General features: G+C 32.3%; 1 protein-coding gene across 11 annotated transcripts in view; it reads left to right on the top strand.

The window, feature by feature from the left end:
* RBM26 (RNA binding motif protein 26) overlaps positions 1-12,910 on the top strand; it is an 83,725-nt gene extending 70,815 nt beyond the window's left edge. For 4 of the 11 annotated variants that reach the window (XM_024760438.1, XM_024760437.1, XM_024760436.1 and 1 more), the window contains exons 21-23: positions 2,417-2,530; positions 4,150-5,999; positions 9,718-12,910. In XM_024760438.1, coding sequence (XP_024616206.1) covers positions 2,417-2,530; positions 4,150-4,239 — 204 coding nt within the window. In that variant the 3' untranslated portion in view covers positions 4,240-5,999; positions 9,718-12,910. Of the gene's footprint in view, positions 1-2,416; positions 2,531-4,149 lie in introns of all 11 variants that reach the window. The other 7 variants (XM_024760441.1, XM_024760440.1, XM_024760439.1 and 4 more) reach the window with 5 other exon arrangements.
* The last annotated feature ends 486 nt before the right edge of the window (positions 12,911-13,396 follow it).

Here is a 13,396-nt window from a genome sequence, read left to right as displayed (position 1 = left end):
GTTCAAGTGAAAGGAAGAGTCACACATCTCTCACTTTAAATCAAAAGCTAGAAATGATTAAGCTTAGTGAGGAAGGCATGTCAAAAGCCAAGATAGGATGAAAGCTAGGCCTCTTGCACCAGTTATTCAAGTTGTGAATGCAAAGGAAAAGTTCTTGAAGGAAATTGAAAGTACTAGTCCAGTGAACACATGAATGATAAGAATATGAAATAGCCTTATTGCTGACATGGAGAAAATTTTAGTGGTCTGGATAGAATATCAAACCAACCACAACATCCCCTTAAGCCAAAGTCTAATCCAGAGCAAAGCCTTAACTCTCTTCAATTTTGTGAAGGCTGAGAGAGATGAGGAAGCTTCAGAGGAAAAGTTTGAAGCTAGCAGAGGTTGGTTCATGAGGTTTAAGGAAAGAAGCTGTCACCGTAATATAAAAATGGAAGTGCCGATATAGAAGCTGCAGTGCGTTATCCAGAAGATCTTGCTAAGATAATGAAGGTGGCTACTGTAAACAACAGATTTTCAGTGTAGATGAAACAGCCTTATATTGGAAGAAGGTGCCATCTAGGACATTCATAGCTAGAGAGGAGAAGTCAATGCCTGGTTTCAAAGCTTCAAAGGTCAGGCTGACTCTCTTGTGAGGAGCTAATGTAGCAGATGACTTGAAGTTGAAACCAGAGCTCATTTAGCATTCTGAAAATCCTAGGACCCTTAGATTTATGCTAAATCTACTCTGCCTATGCTCTGTAAATGGAACAACAGAGCCTGGATAATAGCATCCAGTAAATAATTTTAAAATTAAAACTTTAGAGAGTTGTAGATTCACCTTATAAATTTGAAGTATGTGCTAAATATAGAGATTTACAAAATTAGGCCATAAGAAATTTTTAACAAATTAAATAAATTTATGTATGTATGGCTGTGTTGGGTCTTTGTTGCTGCATGCAGGCTTTCTCTAGTTGCGGCGAGCAGGGGCTACTCTTCGTTGTGGTGCACAGGCTTATCATTATGGTGGCTTCTCTTGTTTGCGGAGCATGGCTCTAGGCGTGCAGGCTTCAGTAGTTGTGGCTCGTGGGCTCTAGAGCACAGGCTCAGTAGTTGTGGCACATGGGCTTTGTTGCTCCGCGGCATGTCGGTTCTTTCCGGACCAGGGCTCGAACCCGTGTCCCCTGCATTGTCAGGCGGATTCTTAACCACTGCACCACCAGGGAAGTCCCCATAAGAAATTTTTGAAGAACTTACTATAAAAAAAATCACTTTTTTTGCCTTTTTTAGCTGGATGAAAACATGAGTTTTATGAGTAGACATTTTGCATGAGACAGTTGGAATTCCTTACCGGAATATATTTTTATGTAATAATTATAGCTTCAAAAAGATTACAATTTGTTTCTGGCCTTAAATATTATATATAAGTACTTAAAAATTTTTAGTTATATGACATGATGGGGTCATGGACTAAAAACTCCTGAGCTGCATTTTAATAGGCATGAAATATTTTAAATTTATCATAAATTTATATGTGCAGGTTTAACATTTATACCTGGGGACTTTAATATCACGCAATTCATAGTCAAATGTCATTGAACATGTAATTGTTTCTACATTTCACATTATGCTGTACTTTGAGATTGTGCTATAAATCTTTTGTGACTATGAGTTATTTTGGTATGTTGCTAACATTGATTTATGTTAGTTCACATTACTTTAATTTGAAAGCATTCTTTCTAAACCAGCCATTTAATGTAACAAGTACTTAGACTTGACTGTTTACTCAGTTTTACCGTATGCAGGTCTGAAAGCTTTGTAGGGAAGTGCTTTAGTTTTTCAATAGAAAAGTTCAGGGTTTTTGTTTGTTTGTTTTTTTCTTCTTCATTGAGATATTTATATTTTGTAATAGTGATACATCAGACATTTTATGGTATTTTTTGATTATTTGATGTAATTTAAAAATAAATACACATGCAAAATTATTCTTATATTTGTTAAAGGTTTCTAGTTATTATATGAGCCATTTGTGAATTAACAAGAATTAAGATCTACGGCCAGAATCTTGAAGTGCTTTGAGATTGTTGCCTTGAGTAGCAGTTATCCTTTTACTGTAGACATGGAGACATAGTTCTTCTAGTCAGATATTGGCCAGTAGTGAAATAGCTCTACTCGATTATGAGAAATTGTTCCTGTTTTCTTTTTATAAAGGAATTTACAATCACTAGGCTGATTTTAGAAGTAAATAACAATATAAAGTACATTATAAATTGCAATAATAAATAGTAAATAAAGAAGTAAACCACAAAGCAAAAATACACAACTGTCTTTCACTTGTGTTTAGCTAATTTAGTTTAAATATTAGGTACTATAACATTTCATTTTTTTCTTCACAAATTATTAATGTTCTATATTCCAATGTTCTTAATTGTTTTAGGCTGCAGTTCATGGAGCTCGTTTCAAAGGGCAGGATCTAAAACTGGCTTGGAATAAACCAATAACTAATATTTCAGCTGTTGAAACAGAAGAAGTTGAACCTGATGAAGAGGAAGTATGTTTTTTTTCCACTTGTTTTTACCCTTAAATGTTTACGTTTTTATATAAAATGTGATTTTATGGCTGTGATTTTAACATAAAACTTTTATTCCTGAGCCATCTTCCAGGCAGGGGATATCAGATAAATGCAGACAACTTTAAATTTTATGTATTAATGAGAACTGTGGATTGCTAATCCAAAAAGAATATATGAAAATCATATATATACTCAGTTTTCATTTACTCTTAGAAAACATTAATTATTCATTAGATTTTTATCCACAGGAAATCTTGTGATATTTTAAGTTTTAGAGTATATATTCTATTCAGTTGCTTTATTAACATTTCAGGTTTCATTTTAATTCATATCATTTTAGTTCATTAGAATGAATGCCTGCTATATGGTAGATACTGTGATAGGCACAAAAATGAATAAGACACGGTCCCTGTTATCAAGGAGCTTATAATATGGAAGAGGGGGTGGTGACAGACACATAAGAAACTAATTATAATAAAAGGCAGACTGATATGGTAAATAAAGATTTGAACAATATGCTGTGGGAACCCAGAGGAAGGAGTGATTGTTTCTTTCCAGAAGAATCTTGAAGGAGGTGGTGGCAGTGGAGCTGAACCCTGAGTGATAAAAAAACTTTTCATAACCAAGAGCTGGGCCTGGGAGTATAGTTGAGAGAGGCATTTTAAATGGCAGAGGTATAGGTGTGGAAGAGTATATTTTTTCTTGGGTAACAGCAGGTAGTCTGATGGCTGAGAGGTGAGAGCATGAACAGTGAAGTGGAGAGCCCTTTGAAACCAAAAACCTAAAGATATGCAACTGTTTTGTTTAATCATGAAATAAGCTGTAGGAAAAAGTTGAGGAAGTTAAGGAATGAAAGGTAAGGTGGGGAAACTAAATGGTTCCATGTTTTACATTGGTTAGATTTTCATAATGGCACTTCATTTTGTTTGAAGAGCATTCAAGGCTGTTATACATATCCATAGTCAAATGCAAGAATAAAATGTGTATTTTGAAACTCATATACATGATTTGTCATTTTATATTTTAGATTATACCTTTGTCCTTCCATGAGTTTGAATTGAATGGGGAGAAAAGCAGGAGAGCTCCTGGTATTAGGTATTTTGAAAAGTTTGAAAAGTAGACTGAGAAGCTTTTATGAAGGGAATGGGGAAAAGAAAAGAATGCTATAAAAGAAAATGTTTGTTACATACAGCAGAAAAGAAATATAAATATTGATAAACTTTATTCAAGTTGTTGGTTGATTTAGTGTCAGAGAAGACTTACTGATGTTTTCTTTAAAACAAAAAAAAGGTGTGGAGCAATGTTTTGTAGGTATAGAAGATGGCATAATTTGATAAAGAGAGGCAGGAGAAATGGCATGTACAAAGGCTTACTACTTTGATATTTTTTTAGTGTCTATTTGATGCAAGCAATAGAATAGATAGTATTGAGAAACCATTGAGTAGAGATTGCTTTTCTTTGTTTCTTGAATGTTCTAGCTATAGAAATACCTTTTGTATTCGACTCTGTTGAGAGTAATCAGTGTTTAAAAGTGTCACCTTTTTTCTTTTCTTTTTTTTTTTTTTTGGGTAAATTCCTAAATGCATTTTAACCTAAAGTTTCAGGAAGAGTCTTTGGTGGATGACTCATTACTTCAAGATGATGATGAAGAAGAAGAGGACAATGAATCTCGCTCTTGGAGAAGATGATTTGACTGATCATTGATCTGCATATGATAGAACTCTACCTGTGTTTCATTAGTATTATCTAATGTACTTTTACATATTTGTAAAAACAATTTTTGGTAAAATGTGATGAAGATGGATTTCACAAATAGAAGAGAAGAAAACTACCTTCTGAATCCTGTATTTTGAAAGATTGATGTTTGAGTTTTATTTCAGTAAACAATTGGTAAAGACATCACACTAGAAACATATGCAATGTTTTTATTACATACTTCTACTGAACATTACAGAATTCTTTGGGTTCTTTGTAATTTAATGAATAGGTCTGAAGACTTAATGACCAATACTTGTTATAACTTAGAGGATTTTGTTTTACTCCAAATAAGGAATGCATTTGCATTTAAGATCTTAATGAATGTTTTCAAAAATGAGTAGGTAACATAGTACTCTAACTAAAGTCTCCAAGTTATGTATTCATAATATTACATAGTAGTATGCTTAGGCTTTACTATGTATTAGCCTTTTGTTGGACTTGTGTATGTATTTTACAATATGGGTTTTAATGATAACGGTGTATGACTGCTTTGCATTTGAGTCCTTATGCATTCAGATGTTAAAAATAAAGTGGAATGGTCTCTTGAAAAGAAAAGAAAAGAAAAAAGCAATGACAAAAAAAAAAGACAATGTTCCTTGATTTAAAAAAAGAAAAAAAAAAGAAAAAAAGTTAAAATAAATAGACCATTCCAGATGGTGATCTACCCTTCCCCCCAATTATCACAAAAGGAGCTATAATCACTAACTTATTCTTAATAATAATAATAATGGTTACCAGTACCTTTACAATAATGTTCAATCCATTGTTTAAAATTTATACCACTTCAGTTTGGTTTGATCCTATAAACTTTCAACAGATGTCTTAAATTAAAAGCAGGCTGATTAGTTTGGAACCAGACTTCAAGTAGAGCTAACATTTGGTGAATAAGAAAACATCACATTACATTTTGGATGTATGAAAGAAAACTTGACCATTTGAAGATGTATGAATAAAGAAATGTACTATAGATACTACTTTAGGAAAACACTGTTTGGTAAGTGTTCCAGTCTGATATTTTAAGTGTGCATTTCCTATACTTGTATAAAAAATCTTTGACATTTGCAACAATATTGTGATTTTTAAGTGGCTTTCTCTGACAAGTGAACATGATCATTGAAAGTTGATACAGCAGTTTCCAGGAAATAAATGCATTCTTTATAGAATGGAGGGTGGAAGATTACATATTTATCTTTTACAGTTTATCCTTTTGGTTGCAAGTGTTTCTACCCCTCCTGAGAATATAGTGATTATATTAAAAGTCACATAAAAAAAAATTACTTTCTTCCCATACTGGGGTCCTCACAATCACAGACTAATTTCACCACCATAGTCTTTTGCCAGTGGAGTAGCTAGTGGATGCTGTTCCTCTTTTTCTTTTCTTCCCACACTTAGGATTAAAGTTGTATATATATTCTTGATGGTATTATATTTCATAGGAATGTTTTGGCTTGCAGTTGATGCACATATTTATATTTAAAATTTCACTATCAGATTTCTTTTGTCAAAATAGTGACTTTACTTGAAACTTCTTTACTCTACTTAGAGCTGTGATATATTTTGATGTAGTCTCTTGTATGTTGACTATGTGCTATTCTGATTCATTAGGTAAGTTTGTTTTCTTTTCTTTTTAGTAGTCGTGAAAGATGCCAAATTGGCAGAGGCTCACGTTTCTTCTCTTTACACCAAACAGGTATTATAAAGAAAGAAAATCTTGCAAAGGCCAGTTAAATCTCCATGCTGATTTTTGGCTTTATAATATGATTAGTAAATTTTAGCATGATGTTTTGCAATTATTGTAAAATTCCCTTATAATGTAACTGAAATCACATACTATTTACTTAAACCCATAAATAGCTAATCACTTTCCCTAATCTTAAATTCTGTAGTAACCTAAAATTAAAAGGTTTTACACCATGTTGCTTTGAATGAATCAGAAGACAAGTATATTTTGATAGGGTCCTGCAGTATGGGATTAAATATTAGCAACATTCATTAGGTCCATAATTATATTTTTATTATCATTAATATGATTTTAATTATAAATATTACGTAGTATGAAATTGCTATTGGATTTTTTCAAATTAATGCATATGTTTATAAATAGTAGTACTCTACATGTACTTTCATGTGTTCTCATTTAAAACTTAAAATATCCCTTTGAAGTAGTTGTTAATTCCCATTTTACAGATAAGGAAACTTAGGCTAATGAGATGAAATGACTTGCTCAAAGTGACAGCTAGTAAGTAGGACTAAATTTGAATTGCAGGCATTCTGATTTCAGTGCCAACTTTTTTTAAAACCTCTACATTGCTACCTCTTTCCTAATTATTGATTGGGCATGAGATTGTGTTCACAATAAATGTGGTAGTTGTTACACAAAATTAGTAGACTTCTTGGTCATTAGCCAGTTCATACCTTAACCATCCCTTTTAACACAGCACTTTGTTCATATCTCTGTTACAGTACTTATGTTGTAATATAATTTATCTGGTTTATATGTCTGTCTTCCCCACTAGATTACAAGCTCCTCTAGGAAGGGGACCATGTCTTATTCATCTTTTTATCTCTAGTGATTATCATAAAGCCTGGCTCATAGTGGGCATTCAGTTGTTTGTTGGATGAATTAATGGATGAATGCATATTTAAATCTCCAACAATGGAGTGACAATTACCTCCCTTGTTAATTCTTATCAATTTTCTAAAAATCTCTCTTGAAGGTCTTCTCAGTCATTGGGACCGTCTTAGTAAACAATTGATACTGTTAAGTATTGCACCAGTGGGGCTTACAAATACTGATGGAGGAATATACAAGTAGTCTTAGTGGAATTTCCATAACAATTAGTAGGCTATTAAAATTTTGGAGTTTTAAATGTTGTCCATTCAGGAGTAAAATCGCCTTTTGGTTTCTATCAGTGTGTAAGAATAGAAATATCAAGAGCCACTAATCTAGTCCATCCCATTAATTTTTTATATCCGAAGATGAGCTAGTGTAGAGTACTGGACAAGGGTTAAGAGATTTAGCTTTTGGTTCCTAGCTCTGTAACTTGACTCTCTGGCCTTAGACAAGTCTCTTAACTTATCCAGGGTTGTTTCCTTGTCTGTAAAATGAAAGGGGTTGGACTAGATGATCTCTAAGGTCTGTTTCACGTCTTTAGTTTCCCTGGTAGTATATTAGTGTTTGATCTAAAACAATTTAACATATCTGTATCAATTCTCCCTACCTGTTGTTGCTGTTGCTGTTTCTATCATCTTATCAGTGGAAACAACTTAGATTTGGTTATGATAATTCATACAGTGTGTCTTGGTACAGTTTTGTATATAGTGTTCCCAAATGTTTGCCTTTGCTACCCAAATTCCTTTTAACCTGGGAAGTGTAGATTAACTTCTGTATTCACACTTTTTCTTCTTGCTTGTAACTTTTCCTTTCACTTCCAAACTTAAAGTTTAAAACTCTTTCTTATTACAGTATACTACATAAAACTTGATACACGCTTTTAAATTTTGCAGTTCTAACAAGTTCTTTGCTGTAGTATAGATCTGGGCTGAGGTGGGAGTGAAAAAGGGATTGAGATGTAGGTAGCTACTTTTTCCAGGAAAAAAATTGAAGGAAATTATGTATCATTGGTTTAAAAGATTGATTAGGATTACCTCAAGGGATGGTTGAGTTGTCATTTTACATATTCACTCAATATTTTATGTCTCTACGTAAGCAGTGTTGCTTTAACTGTTATTGGATAATTGTAACATTTAAAAATTAATTTTAGTATTTAACCAGTACTCAAGCATTTAATGAAATCATGTTGCATGAATGGGAGAGTATTCCATAGCTCTTGTTTTATTTTGTAATATGATCAAATGTATCAAACAGTAGTTTACTATAAAGATAAGACTTCACTGTTTTAGCTGATTGCCTGTAGAAAGTATGGCTGAGCTTAATTGAAGGAAATTTCTTGTTACTAGAACTGTTTTATGGGGACTGTATTTTCAGTCTTACTTGGAACACTAATCACTGGCTCTAAGGGTTACAAAAAGAAGGCAAGCAGTTGCTTGTTTGGTATGTTGAAATATCAATGGCTATTGTAGAATATTATACAAACTTTATCAGTCTATATTTTCTTTCTTTTTTCCCCTTACCTATAGTGTGAACTAATTATAGAAAGTCAGTTTTAGTCCTTCCAGAATTTATGTAAATATTTGTAAATTTTTCTTTTTTCTTCCCTTACAAGAAGTCTTTTAGCCTTTTAAAACAAAAATGTCCTGCATAAAATTCTGGCTTATTAGGTTAGTTCACCTTTTGCAGGGCTTTTCTCATTCTTCCAAAACCATATAATTAAAGCAGAAATGTAATCTAGGAATAAATTGTCAGCATACTATCTGTAAGGCAGAAAGAAAATTTCCTTTTCCCAGATCTCAGGAACTACTTTGTTCTTGTTAACTTCTTGAATTGGCTAGTTGCTCCGAGGTATGTATACAGCATACAGGCTTTTAGAGAAGAGATTTTTTCTCTCTGGTCATTGTATACCTATCAGATGACAGCAGATTATCTTCCAAAATAGCTATCTAAAAGACCTAAGAAAGGAAGAAACCTTGGTGAACATGACTGACATACTCAGTAATTTCTAATGAAAACTTGTTCAAAGAAAAATTTCATAGTTGTTCAGTAGAAAAATTCCTAATTTGGTTAATAACTTTCTTGCAGTTTATCAGTATTATGTACTCATTACTTAGTATAATTAAAAGCATTTTTATTTTACTTTTTTGTATCAATTTATTATATTTGCTGCTTCCTCATCCCTCCCTCCCTGTCACTTTACTTCATCCATCCTCTCATCTTCCCAATCATCCAAGTTAGTCTTCCTTTGTATACGAAGCAGTGTCTCATTTTGATATGTTCCTTTTTATTTACTTTTGTTGTTAATCATTATGCTTAGTATAGTATTTTATGTCATATAGTGTGATTGAAGAATGAAATGGTTATCACATGGAGTTTAAGGAAATGAAGTCCTTGGGAAACTTAAGACAATTGTTCTTGCTTTTATTTTATATCAATATTTTGGAATTTGTTCGTGATTTCTTAAAATTACTACTTTGCCAACCCACACTGATAAAAATTTACTATGTGGTCAGTTATGACATTTCCTAATCAAAAATTTTAGATCGTAACCATGTTGCAGAGCTGTGATCTTTGCAGCTTAATGTTTCAGTGAAGCATGATGCAGAGAAGTTTTGTTAAATCATTTTAACCCAAGGCTGATCTTTGTGAAATTTGTCTGGAACTTTCATTTTGATTCCTTTCTCAGATTTTATTTAATGTTAAAAAAAATTAGAGGTCAGTGTATGGTATGATTCAGTTTTTAGATTTATTTACTGTTTTCACAGTTTTTTTTAATAGTCTTCTCTTTTTCCAGCAGAGAGAGATCATCATTGCCTGAATTTAGCTTTGTGACTACAACAGCAAGACCTGTTCCTGTCTGGAGACGACTGTTACAATAATATGATACTATCGTTTTATGTTTGCCCTTTATCATTTTGAATAGGTGTTTACATGTACCATAATTAGCATTTTATCTTTACAGTTCTTTTAGGGTACATCTGAGTCCAGAAGTAAATCTGATTGTGTGCTTTGTCTGACCTTATTCTTAAATGTTTTCTCCCCTTTATAGCCATTTATTTTTAAACAGTCTAAGAAGGAAAAAAAAGAAAATCCTCTTGGTTTTCCTAACCTGAGATAAGTTTTCAGTCTCAGCCAAATTGAAATTGTGTCTAGGAAGTCTATAAAGCCATGATACTATGTTCATTAGCATGAACAATTTAGAATGATGAAAATGATTAAAAAGTTAAACCTTGGTTTGGCTTTAATTTTCCTGGGTTTTTAGGATACATTTCTGGAGTTAGGATAGTCACTTAAAATAATTTTGAACAATTAGTAAAATACTTTTTTCACATGGTGATAACTTGCCTGTTTCTTCTAAATATACTTATTGAAGTCGCTGCCAAGGCCACTTACCCAAATAATTTTTTAAAAATTCTTAACTCTTCAAAGTAAACAAGGAAAATAATTTTCTTTCTTTTAAAGTAGTATAAAATGATCTGTGGATTGTAGATATTAAGAAATATCTATTAAATGTCTAATTTACACAGTTTTTCCTTATTTTCCTCAGTTGCAACCAAGATATCAAAGACAATTTTAAAAGCAAGGGGAAATAGTGTTGTGTGTCTAGCATTGTTAAAACTATAGTTTCCCTGCCTTAAAAGGTGTATGTCTGTATCATTTATTTATAAGCAATATGGCTTGGAATTATTTATAAAGAGTGTGATTAAATTTTATTCTAAATATTCACCCAAAATACCCTCTTTATAATGGGCACCATAAAGTTTTCAGAAAACTAATTTCTTAGTATTCCTTCATAGATTCTTATTAGCATTTAAGAAGTCGGAAGTTACACTTGATAGCAACTCCTTTAGAAAAGTCCAAATTATACTTGATTCTTTTCTCCCTTTTTTTTTTTTTTAGTTCCATTCAGCCATGCTCATATTTTCACCTTTTTGTGCAAAGTTAACTATTCTGCAAGCACTTTTTCTTGAGTATGCATTGCATTTGTCTTCATGAAAAAAAGAATGAACCCGTCAGACATAACGTAAGTTATCTGTTTTGATCCACGTTAGTTGGAGACAGCATGGTTAATGTAGGCTTGGTTTAAAGGAAGGTCTTCTTAACATAATTATGACCTTATAGCCTACAGGGCATTTTAAAAATTGGACTTCTCTTTTAGTTCACGTTTACAAACAAACATATAGTTGCTGGGAGTTCACAAATATTTTCCCAGATTAGTTCAGTAGTTTTTTTCTTTTTAAGGAAAGATTCTCTGCCTGTGTAATAGAATAGTTCTAACCTGCTGGGCTAAAAACCCAAAAAACATTCTCTGAAGGGGGACCATACTTGCTGTTAACAGTTTTGGTTGGTTAATAGATGTGGATCATATCCCACCACTCTCAATTTTATTTTGTCATCTTCCTCCCCCGCCCCTTGCTTTTAAATTAAAAACAAAATAAATTGAACATGACATTGGGAATCAGAAGTCGAGATGATTTAATTCTCATTGAGATCATTGTACTTTTTGAAAATCGCTGTGAGATCTGGTAGGTCAGGTACATATTTGAGTTCCCATATGTTTATTAATTAAAAATAGGGATTTTCATTATTTCATTTTCCTGAAGAGGATTCTTACGGAGCTACGTGTAGATAACTGTACAGAATCACTTTTGTGTAATTGAGTGAAGCAGTTTACCTCTGCATGATTGCATTATGGAAGCCTTTTATATATCTTTATATTTTTCAATATACTTAGATTTTACACTATCAGCTGCCCTACTCATGCTATATTTGTTTTTTTTTAATAGAGTTTATAAATATTTGTGCTCAAAATACAGATCAATTGAATATTTTTGGTCTTGTTTACAAGATAAATAATACTTTAAAGTGATGCAGGCCCTCAAGTGTCTTAGGAAAAAGTCATTGGTGCTACAGAACCTTTCAATATCATTTTTCAACCTGTTATCTAGACTTTGCTAGGCTTAAATCTATGATTGCTTATAACTTAATCTAATCTAGCAGCATAATTATAAAAGTGGTCTGCGGTGAGTCGGGTAAGGAGCCCAGCCAATTAGAAACATCCCATAATTTTTTAAAGATAAGATGGAGAATGACATTATACTAATTTGTGTCCAGCTTCCCCAAAAGAAAATAGTTTCTTCAGTTTTTCATTAGCTCTTTTGATAAAAGGAGTGGTGTGTTAATATGACTAGAATAAAGAAAATGATACATTCAGCATGGCTCAGTTTTCCCACATTTCAAATGGAAAACTTTTCTAGTCCTAAAATATGGTGTAATCCTGTTCTGCTTTAAATTCCCATCTGTCTTTTACTCAACAGGAGGCAGGGTAATTCTTAAATATTTATAGAACATTTGATAAGTTCTAAAGAGATGTATTATTTACATTGTACAAGTTTTGTGTTGATGTGCAGATTGTTTTCTACATCTGCAAGACTTCATTCCAGCACCTTAGTGAATGTTCTTAAGATACAATTTTTAAGTATCAGCAAAGCATTCATAGATGTTTACTTTTGATTCTCAGAATCCTGAACCTGTTTTGGGTATGATGTTACTTCACAACATGTCTGGCACAAGATTTCCTTTAATAGTGGTTTAGTCTAACTCAATTTCTGTGGATTGTTGAACTGAAAAACACCAAAGGAGTTCTTTCTTGTCTGGAGACTGGATTGTTCCAGTTTTTAATACCTGTGCCCATAAGTATCCCATTTCACGAATGTGTGTTGGCATGGGGGAAAAATTCCCTGCTCTTTGAGTGGAGCGAAAGTAATTGGTTAAGCTGTAGCAGCTTTTTTTGTTTATTTTTTAAAGTGATAATAAAACTTGAACTGAAAATGGTAAAACTTGAACTAGAAAACTACTCTTGTATGCTTAGAATGTTTATAGTATTACGTGTTTATGTGAGGTTGTCAACATTTTTATTATTTATAGTTGAATTATGTTTTGTTTGTTAAATATCCATAATGTTTATTATTTTTATATTTTGAAAAATTTTAAAATAAAATAGTCTTACTAAAAGCAGTTGTTAACTTTTTAAAATTGTCTTGCATTTTGCATCAATTATAGTAACATAGAATAGAAAGGAAAACTTGCAGCCCTTGGGCACTGCACAAGTAGAAACATAAAGTGCTTATACTGTCAACTTCCAAGGCTAATGAAAGTTTTTGGAACTTCCCTCCATAATTTTCAGTTTTCATCTGAACATTTCTTCTCCTGATCTAATTTGATATACTTTTCCAGCATTCAGCATGTTCATTTCATATTTATTTTTATTGAATGATAAATATTGCAATATTTGTTTTTTGTGTTTTTCATTGCAGATATCCCTTCCATCTATAACTTGGGTTAAATAAGTTTGGTAATAACCTGTCTTCCACTGCTTCTACAAGAAAATACATTATCATCTCAGTATATAAGTTTTGATAAAAATCTAGTTAAAGAGATCTGGTTATGAAATAGTAGAAGTCTCTGGCTTA

The sequence above is a fragment of the Neophocaena asiaeorientalis genome, unplaced genomic scaffold, assembly GCF_003031525.2.
Source record: "Neophocaena asiaeorientalis asiaeorientalis breed wild unplaced genomic scaffold, Neophocaena_asiaeorientalis_V1.1 scaffold158, whole genome shotgun sequence".
Taxonomy (NCBI): Eukaryota; Metazoa; Chordata; class Mammalia; order Artiodactyla; family Phocoenidae; genus Neophocaena; species Neophocaena asiaeorientalis.
This window is presented reverse-complemented; position numbering and strand designations above follow the sequence as displayed.